The 27,846-nt window shown below is 36.4% G+C and overlaps 1 protein-coding gene across 2 annotated transcripts in view; it reads right to left on the bottom strand.

Moving 5' to 3' along the window:
* Positions 1 to 8,244: 8,244 nt before the first annotated feature.
* Positions 8,245 to 27,846, bottom strand: part of LOC124213983 (ecto-NOX disulfide-thiol exchanger 2) — a 29,933-nt gene continuing 10,331 nt past the window's right edge. The window contains exons 5-11 of one of the 2 annotated variants that reach the window (XM_069134210.1): positions 27,501 to 27,695; positions 26,237 to 26,420; positions 24,189 to 24,295; positions 17,753 to 17,947; positions 14,043 to 14,352; positions 10,706 to 10,930; positions 8,245 to 10,610 (exon numbers count right to left, since the gene is read on the bottom strand). In XM_069134210.1, the coding sequence (XP_068990311.1) occupies positions 10,713 to 10,930; positions 14,043 to 14,352; positions 17,753 to 17,947; positions 24,189 to 24,295; positions 26,237 to 26,420; positions 27,501 to 27,695 (1,209 nt within the window). In that variant the 3' untranslated portion in view covers positions 8,245 to 10,610; positions 10,706 to 10,712. Of the gene's footprint in view, positions 10,931 to 14,042; positions 14,353 to 17,752; positions 17,948 to 24,188; positions 24,296 to 26,236; positions 26,421 to 27,500; positions 27,696 to 27,846 lie in introns of both variants that reach the window. The other variant, XM_046615835.2, reaches the window with a different exon arrangement.

Genomic DNA, 27,846 nt, shown 5'->3' on the forward strand with positions numbered 1-27,846 from the left:
TTAAGTATGCAAATATCGCGTTTTATTGTAACAATTTGATCCGAGTACCGTGTTGATTGCGGATGAACGTGATTCGACCCAAACAGTAGTTAATAATTGTTTGGTCAATGTCTGTGCGTGACGCGTGTCGGCGACAGCGCTGAATGACTTGTGCTCAGGACCTTCAAGTATGAAGTTGATGTAACAAGGCGCGGTTAAATTTAAATTTACGAATTCTTGTAATCCAAAAAATTCAAGAAAAAAATATTGGGAATACTGTGCTGGATAGGCAATGAAATTGAATTAATTTCTCCGAAAAGTAGAGTTTTCAATGAGTGGCGAGTAAAACTTTCGAATTTTACAATTGAACGATTTTACTGTGTCGACTGCGAAAGGTCAAGCGGCGAAGAAAGATGTTGGAATTGCCATACTCTAAATTGCCAAAGGAATGTGCACCTCGTTGACTTCGATTAAGAAACGAAATTTATCGTAAAGAAGAATATATTTCCGTGAAATTCACCCTAACTAAACTAGAGAAATCTCAAGGTGTTACGATTCCATATGCGTTACACGTTATCGAAGTATGAGTTTTATTGACAATGATTTAAATTTACGCAAGAATGAAATTTTCATTTGAAAAATTACAATATGTTAGTATTTGACCAGTGATAATAAGTTCACTTATGCTCATTTCCACACAACCGCAAGCGGTAGAGCACCCGACGCGTGTTTTTTTACGTGGTATCCCCAGTAGGACCGCTCCATGGAGAACAGTTGCAAGATTGATCTTACGTTCTTAGAAAAATTGCAAATGACTTTTTTTCACGTGTCAATTATGGTAAATTGTTTTTCCCAGTCAATTTGTACTCGCGTGTATTCGCAGTTTGTTCGAAATTTTTTCAGTTAATATAACCCGCTGACTATTTAATATCAATGAAAGATGACTGTTTTAATTATAGATAAAAGATAGTTGTTTTCATTACGAGTGAAAAGTGATGGTTTTTATCTTAAATGCGGAAGGCGATTGACTTTGGATGTTCGCGCACGGGTTTTCTTTTCTGATGAGGTATGAGATAATCACTAAAATGGAGAACCTGGTGAATATACAAAACAATCAACAACTAAACCAAGATCGAAAATATGAATCGCTGTAAGACGTTGGAATTTACCTATCGGAAGACGATAAAGAAATCTTTCAAGAAATGGAAACAAATCGGAGTAGAATAGTAAGCACAGCCACCAAAATACGACAGCTATATAATTCTGCAGTGAAATACAAACCAAACATTACCTATGAACGATTCGAAAAAAAAATTCTGATACTAAAACGATCACAATAAAAGACAATAAAGCGATTAAAAAAAACTGTAGCTGAATAAATTTCACTACACTTTGTGATGATCATGATTCTGAATTACATCGCTAAATCGATGTTTCAGTGAAAACAAAATGACTGACCATGAAGCAGACCTAAGCCTAAGAAATGAAATGTTAATTTTTCAGTATGGTCAATAAAACTCAGTTACCTGGAATAGATGAAAATACGATTAGTAACATATGTCGATACAGACAAAAATATACTTAGCTTGGATACGTAAAAAATATAGTTAACGAAACAAGAGACAAATTGATTAGTTGGAACCAGTTGGAACAGATACAAGGTTTGATTAGCTGAAACAGGCAGAGGTTTGATTAGCTGAAAGAAACAAAAAGTCTGATTGCTTGAAACAAACGATTCATTTTATTAGCTGAAAGAGACAGAAAGTTTGATTAGCTGAAACAGACAAAAGGTTTGATTAGCTGACACGGACGAAAAGTTTGATTAGCTGAAATAGACAAAGGGTTCGATTAGCTGAAACAGATAACAGGTTTGTTTAGCTGAAATGGATAACAAGTTTGATTACCTGAAAGAAACAAAGGGTTTGATGAGCTGAAATAGATGAAAGGTTTGATTAGCTGAAGCGGGCCAATTTTATTGGCTGAAACAGACAAAGGTTCAATGAGCTGAAACAAATAAAGGCTCAATTAACTGAAACGGATAAAGGTTCGATCAGCTGGATCTGAAAAAGGATTGATTATCTCAAACAAAAAGTTTTATTGAGTAAGAATTTCTTCTCTGCATGCACGATGTAAGGAGACTGTAGTGTGTAGATGTTTATGTTTACCCTTTTCAATCCTTTGCTTTCTAGTGGAGTAAGTCTCCGGTGAAGCATCGCTAGATTCCAGGTTCAATTCCTGGCTCCGTCGTTAATTTTTCAAATTCACCAGTTGTTCAAATTTACATATTCTCAACAAAATTCTCTCGTAGATTAATGATTTGCACACCCGCATCTCATTTATTAGACGGCATTGCCGTCTTACGGGCTTCTCATCGGAAGCAAAGGATTGAAAAGGGTAAACATAAACATCTACACACTACAGTCTCCTTACATCGTGCATGCAGAGAAGAAATTCTTACTCATACAAATCGGGCACATGAAAACAAATTTGAACTCACTGGTTATGAGAGAAATTAATGACAACAGAGTCAGGGCGGCTAGGTGGTCTAGTGGAGTAAGTCTCCGGTAAAGCATCGCTAGATTCCAGGTTCGATTCCTGGCTCCGTCGTTAATTTTTCAAATTCACCAGTTGTTCAAATTTACATATTCTCAAAAAGTTTTATTAGCTGAAACAGATGAAGATATGGTTAGCACAATCACATAACTTCATACGCTGACGAAAAATGGGTCGAGTCCAATATGATATTCGCTTCATTCGTTATTTTTATTATCAATTGTATTGACGAATAAAAAACGCTAAACTTCTTGAATCGACATCTCTTTCTGTTTCAAGTTATTAAAGTGAATTTCTTTTTCGACTGAACTTTCTGTAGTTCTCAGTACGTTTGTTGAAAATTGTTTTTGTCGCTCTGAAATAGAAAATAATATAATCAGTTAAACGAGTATTTCTGTACATTTCATGTATATTTCACAAATACTTACGCCAAGATTTTCCACTATCAGTATACACTACCGAGATTCATGTTGATGCGCATTGGCGCTGGTTTTCAAATGCCGCGCGTTCTCTCATAATTGAAGGGTATCAAGTCCACGCGCAAAAGGCGCCGTGGAACTTGAAAACTTTATTATTAGTCAAAAAATTGACCGAAGAGCTGAAAAATTTGCACATCGAGAGTGCGCAACTTTTTTATATACTGTTTGCAAAATTGACGCGCAAAAAGATGAGTCCAATTTCCATATTCATTTACGCGCATGATGCTGCGTCCAATTATCGTTATTAATTTACGCGCATGAATCTGCGTTCAATTTCCGTTATTAATTTAGGCGCATGAAGCTGCGTCCAATTCTCGTGATTAATCTACGCGCAACATGGCGCGACAGATTGAACTGTCAAAAAATTCTTAGTATGTGGGACTTGTCCCAAAAATTCTGTAGAAACCCAGTCCACATCTGCATCTTTTTCAATCAGATACATTGCTATGCGGATTGTTGTTCTCAGATTACAAATCGAATTAAAATGAGGAGGGGGGGTTGGAGGGCATGCATTATTGTGTGGCGTGACGGTCGGCGGTCCTCTTCGACGCGAAGTCTTCGAGCTCAACATCTCTCCCCATCTAGCGTACCACGGAACGCGATAGATCAGCCAGAGATGCGTTTTGCCCATTCAGACGATCACAGAGATCAATTGAATGGAAGAACGATCGGTAATGACTAAATAATTGAATTGCATAACGATTGAAAAATGGTTGCAGTCACAAGAAATGGAAAATTCGATCTCGTTAATATTCAAATGCTTACAAACGGTCGCGAGACTCGAATACGCAGTCTTTTGGGAAAAAAATTTCTGTGATCGTTTGACGCTGTGGATTACTAAAGTTAGTAACATCACGGCACATCGCGACCTTCCTACCCTTGCCTGTTTCCCAACGGAACCACCCAACGGAAAAGAGAGATTCACACACACACACACACACATGCATAAATCCCGCGACGGATCCCAAAACGTCCACCTACCTACCCGGTTACCTATATTCGATCTAAACGATTCTCCATATTTTCCAACACACATCATTCTTCATCATTTGCGCCGTGGTCACTGACTTACATTTTCGTTGGTTACCTGTTGGGAGCAAAATGTTTTTGTATCGTAGTCTGCCTTCTCGGAATACAGTATCGCGGTTGTATCCCGCCAACTCTAATATTGCATTTATTATTTTAGTGAATGTTGGCAGACTATCGGTACATTAACCTTTTGTAAAAGTGATTAAAAACATCCTGAATGCCAATTAGCATTTTTCTAAGCGAGCTAAGCCTGCAGTTGATCAATACTTGTTGGCTGTTAAAAGATTGAAAATGATGTATAATGTAAAATGCAATTTGATTACGTTACGTTATGCCAGACTTTGGAATTTCATCAATTTAACCATAACGTGAATAATTGAATATGTTCAAACCTCAGGTGAACCCACCACTTAAACGGCATCATCAGTAAATTCAATCGTAGATTATTACATCAGTTACGAAACACAATTCGATCTCGCGAGTGCCGAGTAAGCCATGGTTACCTGTCGCGATGCTCATTCCACTTTTAGCAACGTGTAAAATTTCTAACTTGAAGTAAGCTACGCTAAGTTGCATTGCGAAAAATAATGATTCGATTGAAAGTCAAGAACGTTGCGATCGTGAATGAGCCTATCCATGCAGCTAAGAAATCGAAGATTTGTTTAACAATTGTTACCGGCACGCCACGTGACAGAGGAATCCCATGGAAATACCCGTAACCTAACACATGCAAACTCACCAACGTTGCCGAGAAATGGCAAAGTTACTCGGAAGTCTCTGCTGGAATCTGTAAAAAACAGAACAGTTGAATTAATTTAACAAATTGGCTTTTCAGTTTGCAAATTAATTATTACCGTTTAGTTTCGTATCCATTGCATGTTATGCAAGTACAAAACTTCGGTCTTACATGTACCTCCGTGAATTATCAATCAATAATTAAAATAAGTATCGTTACCTTGACTCTGGGCTGCACTACACTTTTGCACGTAGTAGTTCTTGTAGCATCTCAGGTGTATTGGTGAAGCGACGCACTTTTCACATAATTCACATCTTCACCAATCTCTTATAATCCAAATATCCGCATTGCAATAACACTCGATTCTACACTCACTTTTCGTGCTGTAGCTATCTGTTTCAAACGACTGAATAAACTTGCTAACAATGCAACTGTGCATTTGCCGAAAATCAGCCACAAAAATAATGATACTGACACTCGACGCACAGAGACAAAAATAGAAATCACTGAATTCTCAAGTTACACAAAACAATGAAAACTCGGGACACGAAATTCACCTTTAACGTTCGCAGAATATTTTTATCCAGTAACTCGGTTTTTATTCAGTAACTCGGTTTTTCTTCAGGCTACACGCTGCTCCTCGCGCATTATTCGTAGATGTGTGTATGGCGGAAATACACTGATCGAAGAACGTGATTCAACCTGAATAATCAGGTCTGAATGTTGAATTGATACTGAGTGCACGTGATTTCAATCCGACTGCTCGAAAACGACTGATGCCGCACGGCGTTCAGAAGAGATCCAAACAGATGTAAATCAGTTCTCTGAAGGATGGAAGACAACAAACCCCCCCCCCCCCCCCCCCCCCCCGCCCCGACCTTTTCCCATGGAGGGGGGGTAGCTGCACGCGCCTGCCTAGCTGTTCTTCCCCTCTTGCGGCCCCCACTCCATGGGAGGAGCGACAGAGAGGGCGAGAGAATTATCATCTTCTGTCCTCTAGAGAACCGATTCAAATCCGTTCACAGGACGCTTACGCCGTTGCTTAGGCTCTATTTTATATATCCCTATGGTCCCATGGGCCGGGTGAAAACACTACGTAAGTTACGCGCAACGCGAACTCATGTTTAGGAGGATTGCCTTAACATGCGACGTCAGCCGAAGTTTGAATTCTCCGACCAACGGCGTTGACTGAATATATGTAAAGACTGATAGCGTTATGGGACTTTTGGGAATCGAAAATGGACGAGTTCAATTTATTGTCAACCGGCCTCCTCTGCGTCCTACCTTGCACGTACAACTCAATCCGGCAAGCAGTCGGTACGTGTAGACGACAAGAACTGATGTTGCCATCGCTCACCGCGTGTGCTCAAATAATGTAGACCGAATATTATTATGCTTATAGAATGACGAACGGGAACAGACTGATATTTTCATTTAAGCCCGTAACGAACCAGTATACTTTTCTACTATGTACGTAGTATGTAAGTACCGTCATAGTTATCCAAGTTGCCGAATAATATTACAATGAAAAACGAAAAGAGATGAACAAGTATGATTAAACATTACGTAAGATATCTGATTACTATTTAAGAATAAAGAAGTGTAACATCCATTACTATAAGTAGAATATAACAAATGTTGCATGATATAATTATTGTTGTAGTTCGTCTTGCACATACAGGTGCAATGTATGTACCATTGCAGGATACGATAGTGTATTGTTACTATATCATGTACCCTGCATAGAAGTAATAAATAAATAAATCTATTTGTATTTTTTTTGTTTCCGCTTACCTGTTGGTCCTACAATGCTGCAAATGCCTTTTTTGCAATCCTTGGGGTCGAATTAGTCTAGAAAGGTCGTTTGAATCGATGCTAAGAGGAAAGTTTTTCTCTCGAAAAAAAAGAAGGCCCCTTTGGATTTTTTCGGTCAATTTTGGACAAATTTTAAAAAATTCTGGAATCGAATCATCCAGACCCTATATCGACGTAGCTTTGCGAAAGGAATCTATTACGTGCTGTCTCGGATCTCTGCGAACAACGAATCAAAAGTTACGGCCGAAAAACATGGAATATTTTCCTGTTCGCTTCTATTAATCTATTATTTTATCAACTAACTCTCAGATCTTAGCTTGCGCTTCTCAGCGAAATTTTTGTATTAATATATTTAATTTTTTTATTTATTGTTATTCAATTAATTTTTAGATTTAATGTGAATTGTGCTCCATTGTTGTGAAGTTCCTCTATTACCTTAAAAAAAAGAAACGACTTTTTTTGAGCTGTTGATAGCAAAATCAGGATCAGCAGAAAAAGTTGGCCATAATTGAAAAAACTGATCTCAGCAAGTTCAATTGTTCAATAGATTTTCCAATTTCGTGGAATAGGGTTCCCCCCACTCCGTCGCCATACGCGACATCACATTTATCCATGAATTAACCGCACAAATAAACGGTACGTTCATAATTAATCTTTTTCAATATTTCATTACGGTTATTATGAGGCTTTGTCTATATTGTACCCAAATTTTAGCTCCTTATGTCACAAAGAGCATCTGCAATAATTGTTTTAAAAAAATGATATCCCCCCTGATACACTTTGAACCATTTTTTGTTTGTATTTTCATGTAAGAATAACAGCTATTGAATAATGATATCCCGATTCTGTAACATGAAAATTGGAGGAGTAGTTCCATTTGTATATGGGCAAAAAACGTTCTCCCCTTTTGCAGCCATTTTTCACCCAGTTCGGTGTAAGAAATGATAGTATGTAGGATTCTTCGGGATTAATATTTTTCAAGTTTGGGTGTTCTCCGATAATATTGCATTCTGGAAATTCCGTGCAAGAAAAGTCGGTTTTTTTAAAAGTCGAATAATCTGGCTGGTTGCACATTGAAATTGATTAATTTATTTTCTTGCAAAGCAATAAGAACTTGCTAAAACGGTCATTTCTGAAATAACGAATAATTCATGAAATATTGAATGTATATCTTTCAGTCTTGGAATATTTGTCTCTTGGTATACCAAAAAAGGTGTGCAAAACCGAAGCTCGATCGGATTAATACTTTTTGAAACGAGCTCCTTGGAATTAATACAAACAAATTCTTACAAAACTTTTTTCTCTTAAATTAATAGTTTCGTCTCGATAACTTAAAAATATCCTTTCACAAACTTCGACCGCACCGCATATTATTGCGCCAAAAAATCTGTGGCCGGAAACACATAGACCTTTATCATGGGCATTAGCTCTATAAGAATATGCAAACCGTATCCGTCCTGGATCAGTGCCACACAAAAATGCTTCATTTCCTGAATTAGCAGTTTACTCTTTTGGTGTGAGGTATCACCACAAATTTATTTGGGTTTTTTACTTTTTTCCCGAAAAATCATGAGATTACACTTTGAGATGTGATAAAAAATTTACAAATTGTGATATTATAAATAAAATTTTAGTAAAGTCTACGAACGGGTATCAAATGTATATAAAAAAGATACTGTAATGAGCATGTAAAAATAATGTAATATCAATATATGCCTTTGAACTTGAACTTGCGTGGTGCGAGGTATCGAGGCAAGTGTAGTCAGCATACATATTGGAGTGTCCCAAGCCCGAGTGTATCTGTCGCCGTACTGAGGCAAGCGTACTGTGCACATGTATTGAGTTTCGCAAGCATATTAGTGCACGTTGGCTGTGGTCCTGAAGAAGACGTACGTAATATACCCGGCATCCCAGGTATTCCGAACCGAGAGTTAGTATCATTGTATTATATTTTTATTCTGCCAAATATGCTGCACCATCTAGCTTATATCTACGGTATCGTTTGAATAATCATTGTATTTTACCAAGTGCAAGGCACCGTTTAGTTTATCCTTCACTAACACAACTCATTCGGCCAGAGTTACAATATCGAACCTTAGTTAACTCCTGAGCATCTTCAGTCAACGCCTGAGCATCAGCAAACTGCACAACTCGGGGTCGAATAATTTCGCGCCAGGTGCGACGGAAATCTGACGGTTGTAACCGTCAATACGCGCAATTGTTTCAAGATTACGTGAAATTACATGAAGACCCATCATGGTTTAGCTATGTCAAACCCCCAACGCAACAAAACCTTGAAACACCTACGAATTTTGATCGCTAACATCTGGTCGCAATTGCCGATTAGTTAGTCAATTTGACAAGCAGATGTGAAACTTGCTGCGATTTAGTTGCATCTACAAGAGAATTAGGATATAGTAACTCAATGGATCATATAATTTTCCGCATGCGGAATTGAGCGTAATTTCCTAAGACAGTCACCGGTGTCATGGTATGCACTTTGTTGTGTTAATTAATTACAATAACCAATTAAACAATCGATGGATCCTTCGAATTATCTGAATTCCCGATAAGGTGAGATTTACCTGTACATTTTGTTGGTTTTTTTTTATATAAGATTTTGCCATCGAGTTTTCGATGCGCCGCACTATGACGCTTATTTCACTGGTGCGGTACTCCAGTCGTGTTGCAAATACTATTCAAGTTGAACTTTTGCCCGTTTCTCAATAATTCAGTAGATATAGTGCATAATAATTTCTTTCGGAATGGAAGAGAGAAGAATAAATTCAAAGACGGGAAAAATAACCAAGTTCAAAAAATGAAAGAAAATGTAATGTGCTTGTTTGGGTGTAGAGGTCAGTCAAAAGAACTTTATAATATAACAACTTGACCTCGAAAGGGGCTGTCCTCAAACAATGAAACCACATCATTATTCAATTTTAGCAACTTACATCAATTTTGCGAGAGAAAGTATAGTACTGTTGTTGCCGATTTTACTGATCGTCATCAAGACTGCCAAATTTTGCGAAATACAAAGCACCAGTGACGCTCAAATGGCGGGATAGCGGAATTTATTATTCTGCAAAGATGTAGAGTTTTCTGCGGGTGTCATATAATTTTGTGTAAATCGCCGAAATCATGTTCAGAATTCTAACAGTAACCGTAGCATTTCGGAGAACATTTTTACTGAGGCCACTATTTTCTTAAAATATTAGAAATAATTTCAACAAGTTGAGTATTCCACCATCGATATTGGCAACTTTAGTTCAGGACCGAATCGTCAGGCGCGCTCACACGTTTTTAGTAGAGTCCTTACAAAACATTGGAAACCGGATGGTATGCTCAAAACTCCTTAAGGCTGTTAACGTGTGGGCTGTGAGATATGGAAGGTAATTCATTAAAAAATATGTAAATTAAGCGTTTCACAAACAGTTATGGATCTAATCCTCACATGCGATAGTGCACATTTATTGATCAAACTCTTTCTGCCCCTGAATTTTAGGATGATTCGATGGAGCTTTATCTCCCAAATTTAAAGACAAAAATGAAAAAGGAGTGACACACATGTGTCAACAAATATATATAATATAACTTTCAGTTTCCTAGCAGTTCGATGTTGAAAAAAAAGTTTCTTTTTTTTAGATTATGAAGGCAGGGTATCCCTAAAGCACAGTCAACTGCGTGACTCGCTGTTTGCATGTTCATTTTGTAAATAATGTCATATTGTTCTAATTTTTATACCAAAAAGATATACATGAGATGAATATCTGTAGCGTTGGTACTAAAACATCTTGTCACACGAAAATCTTCAAAATGCTTTAACATATATCTTTTTATTTTGAATGAGCTCCTTGTATAGAGTAATAATAATTTACATTATCTGAATTGAATGACAAGCTCCACCTTGATGAGAAAAACCGTTATTCGCTGCAATAATAATTAAAATTTTCTGTTATCATCGAATCACTTCATGCCATTGGATTCTAGATCGATTCTCGCCCATCAGAAGGTATGCTTATCTGGGATCATAGAATTACTCGTCTTTAGCGTATCTTTATTCTAAGTCAATATTATTAGCTACCTAATGTACGTGACAAGGTTTAAAAACATTTACAATGTACTTAGTGCCCGCGGTGAACATTGAAACCACAAAATTGCCAGCGCCTTTCCATGTTTGCTCCAATACCAGAGAGTTCCTGTTTGAAGACTTGTGGAAATCGTTGCATTAGGTTTTCAACTTCGTTTGGTCTAAGTCCTGGTTCCATCTTTTGTAAATATGACCATACATAATCGACACTTGCACCAAAGGGATGAATATGTAGAAAAGTAGCTATCAAACCTGTAAAATTAAAATCGTAACTATAGTAACACAATCTTATTCCTCTGATATAAAAAAAGGTACGATTTTAGTCATCCATTATTGGGTGCCATAAAAATTGATGTTTTTGGGAAAATTCGAGGGAAAGTATTTCTTGCCTGATATGGTTCCTCCGTGTTTATGGAACAAAAGCACACATATCATAAGTATGAAAACCCATGCTAAGATCAACTATGCATAGTAAGTTTCATGATAATAAGTAAAAAATGAAAACCGAATACGCCGCATGCACAAAAATGACAGGGTTTCAAAAAAAAAGTAGATATCAGTGTCGATTTTATAAAAAGTGACACCAATTTCCAGGATTTAATTAGGCCGATACCAGCCATTTTAACGTTTTTCTTGAAAGTAATTCACGTCAAAGTTATGGGACAACTTTCAATCGAATTTCACAGTAATCCACTTCATTCTTCAAATACTGAAACATCACCGAATTTTCATACAAATTACCAGTTTTAAAAACTGCAGATGTTTATTCGTTGTGTGAAATAATGCAATTTCCACATCAACTCACACTTTCACATTATATTCGATGAACGTAATTCATTCGAAATCGAAATAATGTGCATAGAAACCGTCATTTAATTCATCCCGAATCACACGTTCAAATAAATAGATACTGGATTCCGTAAAATTCGAATTTGAAAGTCGCGTTTCCAATTCGTATCGATTTACTGAGAAAAGTGTGTGAAAGAAGAGACTCGATTACAAAAGTTCCTGCTGATAATCTTGAATTTTAATGGAGCTTCAACTCTCGGCTTCCGGGTATATATATAGGCTGATAAAACTTCGTACAAATTTAGTCAAGAAAAACCAGTACCGGGCCCAATTTTAATTCTACATGATGCCAACTTCGTGTCCTTAGTTCTATAACAAACATGGAAAATCGACTGACCTTGAAGGAGCAGTCTTAGAACTTTCCGCTATTACCGTTACTTGCGGGTATAAAAATGTGAGACAAAAAGTTTTTGCAATTGATTTTGTTCAAAATTTAATCGATTTAAGTCACATAAATGGACCAAACAGCACAGGTGCACGAGTGTGTAATAAGTGCTTCCGCTGACCATCAAATGAATTAATTGCTCGTAAAGGCGAAAGATTGCTGCATGCCAAATGTTTGCGTTCAGTCACCATGTTTTAATCGATGTGATAGCAAATAAACCTTATTTTTTATGTAAATTCAATTTCTTAGACACGTGGGCTAAAATTAACAGAGGCTAGTTGTGACAGTGAGTTTAAATCTCTCCTTAAGTAAAAGAGAGAAATGGATGATTCCAGCATAAGAAAGATGCTACTGGATTTTGCAGATGTAGCGGTGCCATTTTTCAATATTTCTGGAAAATTTTCAAATTTCTCTCGGAATGTAGTGTGGTGAATATTTTTTGTGTGTAACGATGAAACTTGTTTTGCAGTTTAAAAATTGTCCAGGAATATTAAAAAATCGTGGCACCGCAGCCGATGCCGCAGTAGTATTTTGCTAACAAGTGTATTGCCATTGTGTATAACTCTGGATTGATGTTACCGAAAAACCAAAGATATTATTATTTGCCAATAGTGTGATTAAGAAATCAAAGTAGAATCGTAATTTAAGGCCAGATAAAATACAAAAGAATGTATGGATGCACTAACCAATTACAATTAGACATAGGGTGGACGGTTGATAAAGAAACCACTCCGGTACGACTTGTAATAAATGACTTGTTAATTTGTGATTCAAAAGACCTGATGCAAAGACTTAAAGTAAGGACTGCGATCTATCTCATGGATATATACCCTATTCACGAAGAGAACAACACAGCATTGCATAGGTTTGAGCGAAGTGGGGATCAGATGGAAGAAGCAAAGCGGCCTTATTCACATTCAGTACAGTATGCTAAATTATCGTGCGTTTGGGTCCCTTTGCACAATCGCTGCTTTGTAATCGGAATATATAAAATGATTTGAACATCACGCTTTCGTTATATAGAAATAGTATATTGTGTTACAAGTGTGGAAAGTGAGCGATTTCCGACAAGTTAAGATTGCAGCGTGCAGGCGAATACAGCAATTGCAGGAGTCTAGTGTAGACGCAGCATGAGCTGAGATGAGCGCTGTAATCACACAAGACAGATTTCTCTCATCCACCCATGTAATAGACGCTAATGTGTCCTGACACCTGCTTGAAAGGTTCGATGTTTGAAGCCTGTGGGGCGTGCGTAAAGTGCCACATTTTCGAACAGTACCGTAAAGAAACGTTGACGCATGCGCACAATTGAACACATTTTCTCATGAGCGTAAGTTACCTAATCCCAATTTTTCGCGCTGTCAGTGACACCTTCATCGCTTAAAAAATCACGATCACTGTTTCGTATTTTTCACACCATATCGTCATTTTTTCGAAAAAACCAAATTACTTGGTGTGTTTTTGTTTAGAATTGCACGTAAAATTTGGCCTCTGTGTCTTTTTTGGGTTTCGGTGCATAACCTCTGATATTAGTCGAAAATAATAGAAGACATTTAACTGTAAGAACTGACTATAGCATTCTCTGGACCCTGGGACCCTACACATGGATACCCCTAATCCCACATAATTCTTGCGACTTGCTAAAATCAGTTTTCTTACTTTGTTCAATCGAATTTTCGACGGTGAAAAATTCATATTAGGTTTTTCTCGTATATACTCTTCTATTCTTCAGTCTTTCAGCTTTCGAATGAAAAAAAAACCTTCTACCACTAACGGTCCGTTAGAAGCGTTGATTTGACGTTTTGAGGAGCGCGTAACCCTTGTGTAAGTTATTTGTTTCGTATAGATAATGTAGGGTCCTAGGGTTAAAGGGGATAAAACAGACATTTTCTTGTGCGAAGTCCAACCAAACAGAAAGAAATCGAGCCAAGTACTATATCGTTCTCTTCGCAGACAGAGTACAAGATTCAAGTATCGTCGCATTTCAGCGACCCATGGATTACGTAAAATACTGCGAAAAACTATATGTATATGACACTAAGAAAAATGAAGCATATGTGTATAAAGTAAAATGACTCGTGACAGAATAACGAAAAAAAAATCTATGACTGTACTGGATTGGGTCATTACCGATTAGTTTAGCTTCTCTTTGATTAACAGGTACACATCCAGGTAGAAGTAGCGGCGGCTTTGGAGTCCTTGGCTCTTCATTAATGTCATCATCCTTGTCTAAAGTTATTATTTCACTTTCTGCAGGATCCTCCTTTTTCGTTGCATTTAATTTTCCCGTCAAGTCCTTGATCTTCTGATCATCTTGAACTTGTTGTTTCTTCGATTGTACAAGCTGTTCTTGCATTCCCTTCAAGGTTTGCTGCAACATCTTCATTTGTTTCTCCTTTGAGTCAATTTCTGTTTTCGTCTCAGACTTGAGGACATCCACCTAAATATATCACGGATATTTACTATGAATCAGTCAAATATGGTTTATTTTTTAGGAAATTCCCTTTCGGCTATTTCTCTACTAGGATTGCTTGCTTATTTTTATATATATTTTTAAAACATCCGCAAATCGATGCTCCGTCGACACTACTATTCAATAAAACAAGAATATGTTGTAATAAAATGCGACCTGTTAGTCCATTCCAATACATCAAGGATTGCGACACTTCTTTCATCCTGTTAATAGCATTACAGTTCCTTGATTTGTAAGTAAGTAAAATAAAAAATGTATTCTGTATTTAATTGAAGCGAAATCCATCACAAACCACAATTGTGTTTTGGGATTGAAATCAGATTAATTACAAATTTCGCATGCTGCTTGTCATAAATTACGTACTGTATTCGTCTTTGTAATTATTCCATCTTAATTACGAATTACAAATGTATCATGTAACGCATTTGGTCCTGGTTATAGATAAAAATTGGAATTTACAATGTGCATATAATAAACGAATTAAAATTTTATGCAGGACCGAACATGTATCTGGATCAATTTGCCTATGACACACAGCAAAATCAAATAGATTAACAATTCGAACAAGATTGAACGTCACTCCATCATCTATCTCTCAAAACATTTTTTTAGTCCTTCACGCCGGATAAGTGGCGGATCGAGTCGAATCAGGCTTCGAATGGTTATGATTTGCGGCGAAACAGATTAGCCAGTGAGTGAAACGGATCTATCGTACTCCAAGTATCGTGTACCCTTATCCAACACAGTGGAAACCTTTCATTGTCAGTGGAAACTATCGGTAAAAATTCAAATGTGCTGTATGCTCTACAGTGACCATTACCAGTCTCAGTTCGTAAATACACACCTGCGTTGTCAACGTGTGTGTGTATCAGGGTGGTCCATATTTACGGTGTTGAGCAATTTTTTCCGGACCACCCGCCGAATCAACTTCAAATAATTTAGAAACAATTGCCGAATTTTTTCAGATTATTATCTTAAATGTAACCTCTCCCACCAAGGAAGTGGATGTCCCTATTTAAAATATACGTGTTTCGGTCACATTTTCAACATATATTTGATTTTGAGAGTAATAATTTTCCAAAAAAACCTATAGCTATTATTTGAGAAAAAATTTACATCATCATATCAGGCAATCTAGATGAATCGCACTTCCTCTAAATTAAAAAAAAAGTCTGATTTCGAGGATGTGCAATTTGTCTAGATTGCATGGTATGATGATGTGGATTTTTTCTCAAGTAGTAGCACTAATTCCCACTAAAACAGCGCCGTTACATATTTTTTTTAAATACTATTACTCTTACAATAAAATATATAGTGACAATCAGAATGTGTTTGAAGCATGTGTATTTTAAATTGGGAAATCCATCGTGTTGGCGGGAGGAGTTAGAGTTGAGGTAAAAATCTAAAAAAAATCAGGCAATTGTTTTTGAATTATTCGAAGTTGATTGGGGGAGTCTGGAAAAAATTTGTCAACACCATAAACAAGGACCACACTAGTGTATATAACGACGCGTACTGTCAGTGTGCGTGTCCGTACCTCGGTCGTAGAAACTCAGTTAGCGCGGGTTAATATTTCTCGTTTTTTGAAATGACGATTGAAGAATGAGTCGATCGTCAAACCGATCTCTTCTAGTGCGTCTCTCGTGCACTTGAAAAATTACGTAACCTCGGTGCAGCAAAAAATACTCTGGGGCAAGTGCAGTCACGATTCGACGCGTTGAACTCAAACTGTCAGAAATTCCAAGATATGCTTGAGAAGAGCAATCGAATTAAATTCGAAGCAAAAGGTGATCCCCTCGACGCGATCAAAATGCTCTCATTCATATTTTGAGATTATTACGGACAGTGCAAATAATAATACATGAATGGGAAGTGAACGGTGCTTGATTTAGTCTAATCGCTAAAATCCGCGCTAATTGCAGCAATTGCTTTGATTGCAGGATCATCAAACCAGTTGCCACGTATCGAACTGCTCACTTTTTCGAAAAGTTACTCGGATTGGCAGTCTTTCCACGATCTCTTCACCTGAATAATTTTTGAAAATTCGCATCTCTCGGAAGTGAAAAGACTTCACTAGGTACCTTAAATAGAGTCTGACCGATGAGCTGTGCAAATCATCAAAAATATCGCAACTATCTCGGAGTATTTTGCTCGAGCTTGACAAACTCTCGTGTCACGTTGCGAAAACAAACGATTCCTGAACAATGTTCATGTCACAACACTTTTCTCTTCGCTATTTCTTGTGTTGCGAAAAAATCGTCGTTGGAATAAAAGAGTCCCGTGGATTATTACGACCAAATCATCATAGTTCACACGATGATCCGTAAAATCGGTCCAGAATACTGGAAAGAACTCTTTAGCAAGAAACTCGAGCCTCTCACATTTGCCGAGCTCAAAGCTTTACACCTCGGTCGCATTTTAATAATATTCATAATTTATATCATATATTTTTTCAGTAATTACGAATTTAAGCTTTACTTATCTGGCTACCAGAAAATCACTGAAAAACATCAAGCTAAATAATCGTAGGTTAAAAAATTTTTTAAAAAAAGTAAGAAATGTCATTCACTTCCATTACCCCACACTTCGGAAAATGGGAGCCATTAATTTTAGCAAGTCTGACAAAAGTCTATCATTCTCAAAACGCTTTAATCTTATTTGCCTAAGTAATTGTTAATGTAATAACAAAGAAAAAGAAATATTTGGTAATAAAATCATATTGCTCCCATTACCCGCATAACATCGAATTGAAAAATAAAAAAAATAATAATTTCATCGAGTTTTTTATTGCAATTTCAAGAGTGACACGTTAAATTAGATAGATATATATGGTGATATAGCTGGTGTAAATGCAATATAGTAACTATGCATTTTCATGGTGTCCAATAAAAAAATCCGATACAAATTCAAGGACATTTTCAAGATATTTCTAGGATATTCAAGGATATGCATAAAAAATAAAAATACACAAATGCAGAGGGCACTGTACATAATCGGCACGATTTAGGAGATATACGTTATTTCTACTACAACCTGTTAATAGGGAAAAACGAAAAACGCGATTCGAGGTGGAAATTCACTTTTTAAGAACTCAGTAAACAGAAATAAGTATATCATTCGCAGCAAACCTTAAAAATAGGATATTTCCAGGACTTTTTAAGGACAACCAACATTCAAGGTCATTTCCAGATCCTCAAAGACTTCCAGGACCACTTTTTTCACAATTACTCACTGTACTAACTTCAACACCAAACTACACTAGTCCTATTTTTTGCTGAGGATTGTAGCGGCTTGAACACCATTTTTTTCCTCATACAAGCCGTGGTACAGTCGTATACGACTGTTAAGCTGTTAACGCATCACGTACCTCATTTTTGTATGCTTCCAATTGACATCGCAGGCTGTCATTCTCTTCCTTCAAATTCTGCAACCCTTCAACGTCGTCATTAGCATCGGATTGACTACGTGACTTTTTTCGTTGAGGTTCATCCTCGGAATCTGAGACGTCCATCTCACCTTCACCTTCCATCAATGCCTCTTCTAGTTGCACTGCTTTGATTTCCTGTCATTAAATTTTATACAATTTATATGTGTCCATAGGCGGTTTAAAAACTTAAACTTTACATTCACAATCATCGGCATGCACATCGTATAACTGTGGCGAAGTACCATATTTGTACAGTATTTTTGTTTGTTCTATGTACGGAGCCATTAATTTTTTCCGTTTGACTTACACAGAGCCAGCCAACAGCACCGTGTTCCCGGGCCGAGTGACTATAACAATGTACGACTTGTCGTTAAAATTCATATTCATTATTTCACAAGCATATCATTGGACGATTTTATGATTCATTGACAAATAATTTTTGGAACTCAGTGTAAAGCGAAGTCTGTAATTATCGCATTATGAAATGTGTCTGCAGAGGTTGGGGAGAGCCCATGCAGCTGAAATAGCGATGTGACAAGGTTGCTGATGTTTTTTAGAATGCTATTTCTTTCGAAGATCAACTTTGCCAAAGCTTAATATCGTTTGAATATTTCCTCATCGCTTTAGAAATTGCGATTTTTGAAATAAACGAGATATCAAGAAATTCAAATCTGAGATTGTTCGAAAAATTCTCCCAAACACATGAAAGAATCAGTAACCCTTAATATTTAAAATTATGTGAGTTAATGGGTTTTTAACAAACAAAATACTCGAAAAACGGCGTTTTTGATATAATTCATCAGTAGTGTTCACGACGAACGAAGGTCTTTATGCACCTATTGAACACACATTCTTTTGTTTAACTTTACACCATCACGGGCGTTAGTAAAATAATGCTGAATATTTCTTTCTTAATGATCGAAAATGTGAGAAACCAGATTCACGTACTGCGCGAAGTTATTCCTCGAAGAAAATAGTATTTTTTGAAAAATCAGCAACCTTGTTACATCATTATTTCATAGAGCTGATTTCAGCCGATGGTCCCCCCTTAAGGGTTCACCCAACTTTTCAGATAATGACGCCTTAGTATTAGGGGGACGGTCAATTTATTTCTTGAGCAGTTTTTCACGAGGAATTTGATGGTGATGAAATGAAAATAATTTTAAAAAATTCAACCCTTGTTGGATTTTTTTTTCTCGAACAAAGTCGACTATCGTAATCCATAAAACTTTGAAGAACATCATTTTACATTCGGTAAAAAAAAAGACGACTCAAAAAATCAATTTCTAGTATTTTGGAAGCACATTAAAAAAAAAAAAAAGAAAATTGTTTTCTGCTTGAAAAGTACAGTAAATTTTTTCCAATTTTTATTGCTCGCCTACCTTATATCTTATAGCTTCGGATTGCTTCAGCACTTTTGCTATCCTGTTTGCAATAAGCTTTTTTTTTAGAATTTATAAAAAATCATTGTTGCGAGCTTTAACCGCCTTCGCTGTTCGCAGATCTCGACGATGCGCTATGATTTTCGTCACATAGTAGCATAAGAATCTTAAATGCCAAGGAAAGTCGTGTGCTGACTCAGTTGAGAGATTTGTTCTAACATTCTAACAGAATATGCTTGCCAAATTTCAGCTTGACGCACCTAATTCAAGATGGCGGACGTACAAGAAATACTCTCTCACTGCCATTTAAGCTCAACTTATCAAGCATACGCAAAATAGCGACTAGATTAAAAAGTGGAATCGTCCCTCCTTCCCCACCGTCACTCGTCAATGAGCAGGGTATTTAAGATTCAAATACCGATTCATCAAAGTGCAGTGGCTCACTAGGTTGAGGTGGTGGGCCAACTGCCACCCTTTCACAAGATATATTTCTTTGATCTTATGCATTTCCTCCAAATTTAATTTTGGTATACACATCCGCTCAAAAATATTCCAGGGATTCCGGTACTTTTGGCATACCCCGATATTAGCGTATCCGATATACAATAAAACAACGTTTATTCGAGGTAATATGGAGAGAGCGTACCATGGATTAGCGAAATCTCGGATAATATGGAAAACATACCGTACATAGCTCGAGCCATCACGATATTTTCCCCTTGACTCCGGAAACGGAACCGTCGCGTTTTATAGCTTACAATGTAAATAATTGCCACAGACTTTTACAAGATTATGCATGATAGCGACACGACACTATTTCATACATGGGTATAACGGATTATTACATTTTATCCAAAGTTCTCCGTATCATCCGATCATACACTTCGGTTAATGCGGAGACCGAGGATGAAATTGGCGTCTCGGATAATGCGGAATCTCAGTTAGTCGAAGGGCGGATAAGCGAGATTCCACTGCACTGCGAAATTTAAATTCGGTTGAATCTATGGTGGCATATGTTCGGGCGTTATCTGTTTTTGGGCCAGCCTCATTTCCTATTTAAACGCGTGGGTCAGCCGATATGCGATGATCAAGTGCGTCAAGGTAACTCTATCACGAGGGGTATGATTAAATAAAATTATTTTCTTTGTCATACATTACTTATAACACATTTTCATCACGTACGCAAAATATCAGAGTATTTAAACCGTAATTTAAGAAAACAAATCAGTTTTGAAAATGTTTATTGTATCATAGGCTCCAATGCGACACGTGTATGTCTTTCGATTTGCGATCGACAAATTCATATATTCCACGATTAGACGAACGAAAAATGAAAAATTATTCATACGAATAAATCGCATAAAGACGTAACATTAATTATTATTTTGCGAAAGAAATAGCGAACAGAGTTCACAACAAGTTGGAACCAGATGCTCTTATGACATCTGGGTAGTCTAGGCAAATACCACAGTGACATCCGTTAAGGGAGCATGTCAGTATAAATCGATTTTTATTTTATTGCATTTTCCAACTATCGGAAAGTAACGGGAAGAAAAAGGAAGAGGCCCTTGAATTCGTATGAAACGAAAAATCAAGAGGTCCGAATTGCAGAGGAAGATGCTGATATAGCTGCTGAAGGAATTTTACATGGCCCCGGTATAGATGACTGAAGGTACATGAAAAATCTGACTATATGAAAGATAATCCTTTTATACAAGCTTCATATCGGCTTAAACTTTGAACGAGTTTTTCTTGAAAGACTGTTTTTAAAGTCTGTGTGTACTATATCTTTTACACGGTCAGTCCGATTAAAATGAAATTTTCAAAGGATCTTCTTCAATGCTTCGACCAGTCCTTGACGAACTTACTTTCTTGAATTTTGAAATTCCTTTAATGTAACGCTACATGGAAGGTCAAAAAATGTGGTAGTTTTTTTTATTTTTAATCTAATCGCACTAGTATCTTGAAAAATGATTCTTTTCAAAAAGTGAGCTCGTCAACGACAGTTTTAGTTTTTATTTTGTCAGATATGTTTTAGGTAACCGAGCTACGCGATATTTTGTCCGCTGTAAACGATAACGATAGCCGCCATACTTTGAGTTCTTAAAAATTTGACTTATAAAAAATATAAATTGTATAATAAGTATTGCACTAAACAATGGTGAAAGCAGTTTATGAAAAAAAAAAAAAAAAAAATAAATCTGTACAAGAGAAAACAGTTCATAAATTTTTACATCATATCAGTTTGACTATACTCACATGCCCCCTTAAATGTTTAACGGATATTCATGAATTTGGGGGTAACACAGCCATATCAAAAACCATATGTTTGCGAATTATTTTCGATAGTCGAAGTCATAAGAACCTTATTTTTCGTTCCATACGTAAATCAATTTTATAGCGCACTATTAGCTATCACTCACAATATTTTTTATGACTCGTCTCGTTTGTCTAGAGTCAACGATAGAGTTACCTTAACGTGTCGATAAAAAATCTGTCATGACTACAAGTGTATGTATAATCTCAGCCATGTGCGTTTTAGTTGATTTAATATAGATATACACTTGCCTAACAATTGTTTGAAATTACTCCACAGCTCCGCAATTGCTAATGTACCTACGTATTTTGCCTTCGTCAAGATAATTTGAAACAATTTTAATATCAAGAATACGTGATTTTTTATTTCATGTAACGCCCATAGTCAGCCATATGAAGGTGAAGCTAGCAGACAAACGTGTTTGAACTTTTTGCAATTAGGAAAATGCAGATCAGTTTTATCCTCATAATTCTATTGAAGAATATTGAGGGTTCAGGGTATTTCAAAAAATTTTCATTCTCGAACTTCGTTACCTTATTCGAACAAACATGAGAACATTTGGCTGTTAGCTTCAGCCTCGTGTCAGCTGTAACGATATTGATAGTTTGTGTGTTCCGCTATGTATGTACATTTGACTAATGTATGGTAAATAAGAAATAAATGTTGAAGGTGATTAAATTTTTAAATGAAGTTAGGAACGTAAGCTAGGTATGTGTGATAGATGTTGAATGCCGCATATGGGGCATTCCATGCTGTTTCCTGCGAATTCCAAGGCTTACCCTCTTCGATCTTGTTCTTGACTTTTTTCCATGTAGTCTTACGTGGTAGGAAACACCTTCGAATAATTTAATAAGTACTTTTCAGTACCAGTACAATGAAGAAACGGAAATCTTTGTCTTTACGTATTTAACAATTCGTTTTCTTACCCTGCAATGAATTTTTTTATGCACACAGACATTGAAACTAGTCGTAAGTCAGTAAAATCATCGGTAGCCTAAATCTAAAAAAAAAAAACCGTTTAAAAAGCATAATGATACGTAATTCGACCTTAAAATATTTCTAGATTACGTAATAATCGTTTTGTCAAAAACACCACCTCAAGATTTTTAACTCGAAGATACAGGAATTGTTACAAAAAATTTTTCGTAAATCAAAACAATATCCATCTGAGAGAAGAAGGCCACCAAAGATATTCTTAATGTGCAATTCCAAGGTTCGATAATTGAAGATGCCAAGTATATACGAGTACTTTGCATCCGGTGACGATCAGGAAAGATATAATTCTTTTCTGCACTTCAGAGGTAACATGATATTTTTTTACAGCATAGCATAAGCAGTGTCTGTTTCCAAATTTTGATTATTTCATAACACAGTGCAACTGGCCCTCGAATCGGTATATAGTTCAATGCCTCCAGAAAAGTTTTAGAATCATGTATAGTCCTTTTGGCTTGCAGGTGATCGTAGAAAGTTTTAGCGATTCCTCCCCTCATGCTTACCTCAATGATGAATACAACCCAATGGCAATTATTTAACTTTGCTTCTGAAGTACAGAAATAAATATACCACGCAATGAAATTTTCGAGTAGCGCTGAATTCATCCTTCTGGAAATCCGTGAAGATGCTTGGCTCGTGATCTGTCTGCGATCCATGTGTTCCCTGACGGTTTCGAGACCTGAGCGCTTTATTACACTATTACCTTCTACACCTGATATCCTGTGATTGACCAACTCTAAGCTAAATATTTTACCTTCTTGTTTGTCATTGAATTGCCAAAGACAAAAATGTCATGTGGAAAACGTGTCTGACTGTCTAGCTGGGGGTAACACAAGGCTGTGTATTTTTCCCATTTCACTTACCTGTACTTTCTCACTTTTCAATGATTTTTCATTACGCAAATGGTTTTAAGGCCATGAACGATGTAGGGAAAGGTGGGACAAATCGAAACCCCCGCCTCCAATGAAAGTTATGATATTTTGCACTGAGAGGAAAGATTGTTTGAGCCAAACAATCATTTTTTCTCGGAAGATGAAAAAAATATTTTGTTATTGAGATTAAATTCTAATTGATCTCATCAAATCTTTGATTGCACTAATGGAAAATGATTCGCAGCAACGAAATATTTAATTGAACCACCAATTCTTTTTCCTCAGTGTGTATAACTCGTTTTGTAAAATATTTTTACAGAGTTCATTTGCCTTGCCTTCTCCTATAGGTGTTCCAAGACGTAAAATTCTGCAGTTCGATTGGTGGGTAGTTTTTCAGCTTGCAAAGCTAGTGTCCATTTAATATAAGTAAGTTTGACCAAGGCAGTATAAAAACGAATAACAAATATACGTTGAAAGATGAAAATATTTTTAAACCGGTTGTACAACTTCATTAATTTTACTGTTAGGCGGTATCCTGCAAAGAAAAATGATGCACTATCTAATGCGCTAGTGAAATGTTTCAAAAAACTTCAAAGTGTAAATAAAAAATGGTTGCAAAATCCTGGATACACATTTAATGAAAAGACTTTACTGTTTCACCACAATGCAATTTAATAAAGCTTTCCAGCGATGTTGCCAGTTTGAAATTTACCAGAAAAAGAAAAAGCCTAGGTCAAACCTACTATAATTTATTATTACCGAGATCGAGTATTTGGGACACTAGGTATGTGAGTGTAAGTGTATTTACATACCGAAGACTGTTTCTTCCACATCTCAATATTCTTCCTTTGAGCCTTGGTGAAGTGGTCCCAAACCTTCTTGTGACTCGCCGCCGTGAACACACGTTCAATCTGACTGACTGTTGATGATGCGGGTGTTGCGTGTCGCATACAAGAACACAACAAATCCTCTATTGTACACCTTACTTTACTCGAAAACTGACATTTTATACTGCACTGTATCAACTTAGTGGTACTTTGCTAATAAAGTTACATCCAGATCCAAGTTTACCGTAGAAACAGAAAAAATGCCAAGATCCTGTGGTCTTTCACTTTAACGATTTGCACATTGTCACCATAATTTTTCCATCAATCAGTACAATTCATGGACATACATGTGTGAATAGTTGATATCTATGCAATCTGTGCAAACAATAATTAATGTTGCTCATAATTCGAAAGTTGAAGGAAGGTATTTATAATGATTCTTCGAAAACTTTTATAATGTATGCATGATTTGTACTAACTGAAATTAGGTTTTTTACTTCTAATACTTCTTACTTTAAAGCATAAAAACAGGTTACAATATTGCCTGTACGATGTCCGCTAAGTTCCCATGGAATGGTCAGATATCACCAGTGGCATTGCTTGTGTGATATGATAAAATGATGGCAGTTTCATTAATAGTGATGTGTGGGTTCACACACTTTTGAAGTCCTTTTTAGTATCCAGTATTCCTTGACGAGAGATAGAGATCTGATGATAGTTTCAGACTGAAATCTACGACATTTTTTACTAGCATTCCTGTTCCTCAATATTCACTTCAGTTTATTTTACTGTGTTTTACTAAATTCAACATCACATTTTGGATGAAAAAGATGCAAAGTTTACTGCTCGGTTATACAAATTCTTGCAGCATTATATCAATCTAAATAATCATTTATGACTGCATAGATTATCGTCTGAAACTGTATTTACAGTATATGTGTTATTCCCAACACCATTTAAATCCTAGCATTGCCAAGCATGCAATTTTCAAATAGTGTCTATAATTATCTAAAAAACTGAATTTATCGGTAAGTCCACATTTGATCTTTGTCGAGCAGAGGAAGTCTAAAATCAAAAATTTTCTTCACCCACCTTGTGATCTCGGCTCTTCAACTGATAAAGTGAGTTACATCTAAGCTAATCAAAATAATGATTTGGGAGCAGAGTCTTAATATTACATAACATGTAATTCCATAAAACTCATTTTAAAGCCACGTCAGTTGTTTTCTGTTGAGAGAACTTTTCGCTGAATAGTTTAATAAAAAATTGCCCATTGTACGCTATTGCACAGTATTATTTATGTGAAATACACTTTCCGTGTATTCCATACTGTGGTACAATGTGTATTCAAAGTATTTTGATTATAAATTAGAAAAAGCGTTAAAGCACTTTATAGAATTTGAAAAGCATTTTTTCAAGCGATTTTTTCGAATAATAGATCTTCACTGACTTGCTTTACTTATTTGGTGGAAGTAGATTTTCGATAATGGCATAAATTGAAAAAAGTTCTGGATCTGTCGTGTATATTTTTTCGAGTCATTGTCAAACTGAATTACTGTTCTATTTATAAGAGACTGACCTGAATTCGAATCCATTCTTACACAAAAATTGCAATAAACCAGTAGGGAAGTAACGTAAGAGTAAGACTAAACAAGATTCTGTGTCACGATATTCTTTGAATCGGTGCTCTAAAATGACTTCCAAAATAAACGGTAGCAGTCAGCTGATTTTTACCGTTTCAAAATCACGTACATAGCACTTTTCACTGACCTGAAGATTTAAAAAAGCTTGCAAGGTGTAATCAAGAATGTATTTCGAAATCACCATATGTATATGGTAATTATCTATTAGCCTTGATTTGATTCTGCGATTGTTGTGAATACATCACATTATATTGCGGAACAGGAACTCACGAATGGTCTCAGGAACATCTAAGATACTATTTTCATGACCACAGACACTTACCAGGTAAATAGAAATGTCAGAATCGCATCGCACATATGCTATTACGAATGAATCAATAGCAAACTTACATTGAATCAGAAGACCCTGCATCCTGCCCTTCATCAATTCCTTGGCTTTGTGGAGCTCTTCCTCATAAGATGCCTTTTCGGTTAGCAGTCGACGTACATGCGAATTCGTTGATTGTATCATTGAATAGAATGTATTTGAGTTCCGCTTGACACAGTCACCACGTTCCAGCCAAGTCACCACCACCTACCAGGATATCAATTTATTAGTGACTATAAATTATTGTTAGTATAATCTGATGTATAGTGGTAAAAGAGTTATTCCATGTGAGGTGGGTAGGTCGTGTTGATAGGGAGTTGAACACTCTCTCGCTATTTTCAACTTATTACTCGGAGAACTTATTTTCTCAATTGAAATCGACTGAAATTTTCAATATTTTCAAAGTTATTCACATTAACGATTTCTTGCAACTCATTTCGAAAGTTTCTAGTGACGTTGGTATAAACGTCAGACGTATCAGTTTTTGTAGTTCTTCGCAGGAACAGTACAAGAAAAAAAATCGCGAAAAGTGAAATTTGCTATGATTTATTGCAACATTAATCGCATATTATAATTCTTGACCTTGTTATAGATGCTTGAACATTCTGAAAAGGTGCACATACTCCTTAAAGCTCAAGGCAGCTAATAAAAAAAGTAAAGGACCAGTTTTTTTGTAGTCAAGAGAAGACAATCCGCGAATTTCGAGATACGGTAGGTTGCACTTTTTCAATCCATGAAAGAAAATAGAGTTGTCATACATCTCAAATTCTGAGGTTTATTTGTCGAAAACGCAAAAGAAAACTTTTTTGCCATCTTTTATGAAATTCGCGTCAAGCTCTGACGAATGAGTGTAATTTTTGCTAATTTTTCGAACGTTTGTTTGACGAAGCCCAATAAAATTCGTTTGTGCTAGCGTAGACCGTACAGGAACGCGGGCCTGCAATTTGCAGTTCGTGGATCTTTATTCTTGTGATAGAAGAAAAGGACCTCAAGTTTTTTTATTCGCTGTGTTGAGCTTTAAAGAGTATGCACATTTAGCATTCGATTTTATTTTTCATACGACGCTTCGCCAGATGCCGCCTACCATCATCAGGTTTCTTTAACGCAAATAATAACCATTTGTTACATTACTTACACTTGCTCACTCATTTTCACGTTGAGAACATCACACAACGAGCCAATTTTTTATCTCTATTACATATAAATAACTAATAAATATGTTACTTTTTTTCCGTTACTGACAGGTCAATTAATTTATTGATTACATACGTAATAATAATAACTTACTTGTACTGCTTTCATGAAGGAGTCATCTTGTTTGATTTTTTCACATATGTTAGATGCCTCATGATCCGTATAGTGAACCACAGGTGGTGGACTTGAGGGTGGTCGTTGTCTTTCTTTTTCTACTCTTTCTCTGTGCCGCTGCTCTCGCTGCAACTGCCTTTGTCTGCATTCCCATTCATACTGGTCATCCCGTGCCTGTCCGCAAGTACGAAATATCATACATTATTATGAGTAAACTGTTATGCTTGAAAGTATTTCTGCAATTAGATAAAAGAGACCTGTCTAATTTAATCGTGAAAAATGTGTGGACAAGCGATTCTTGCAAAGTTTGCACTCAATACTGACT

The sequence above is a fragment of the Neodiprion pinetum genome, chromosome 3 (genome assembly GCF_021155775.2).
Source record: "Neodiprion pinetum isolate iyNeoPine1 chromosome 3, iyNeoPine1.2, whole genome shotgun sequence".
Classification (NCBI taxonomy): Eukaryota; Metazoa; Arthropoda; class Insecta; order Hymenoptera; family Diprionidae; genus Neodiprion; species Neodiprion pinetum.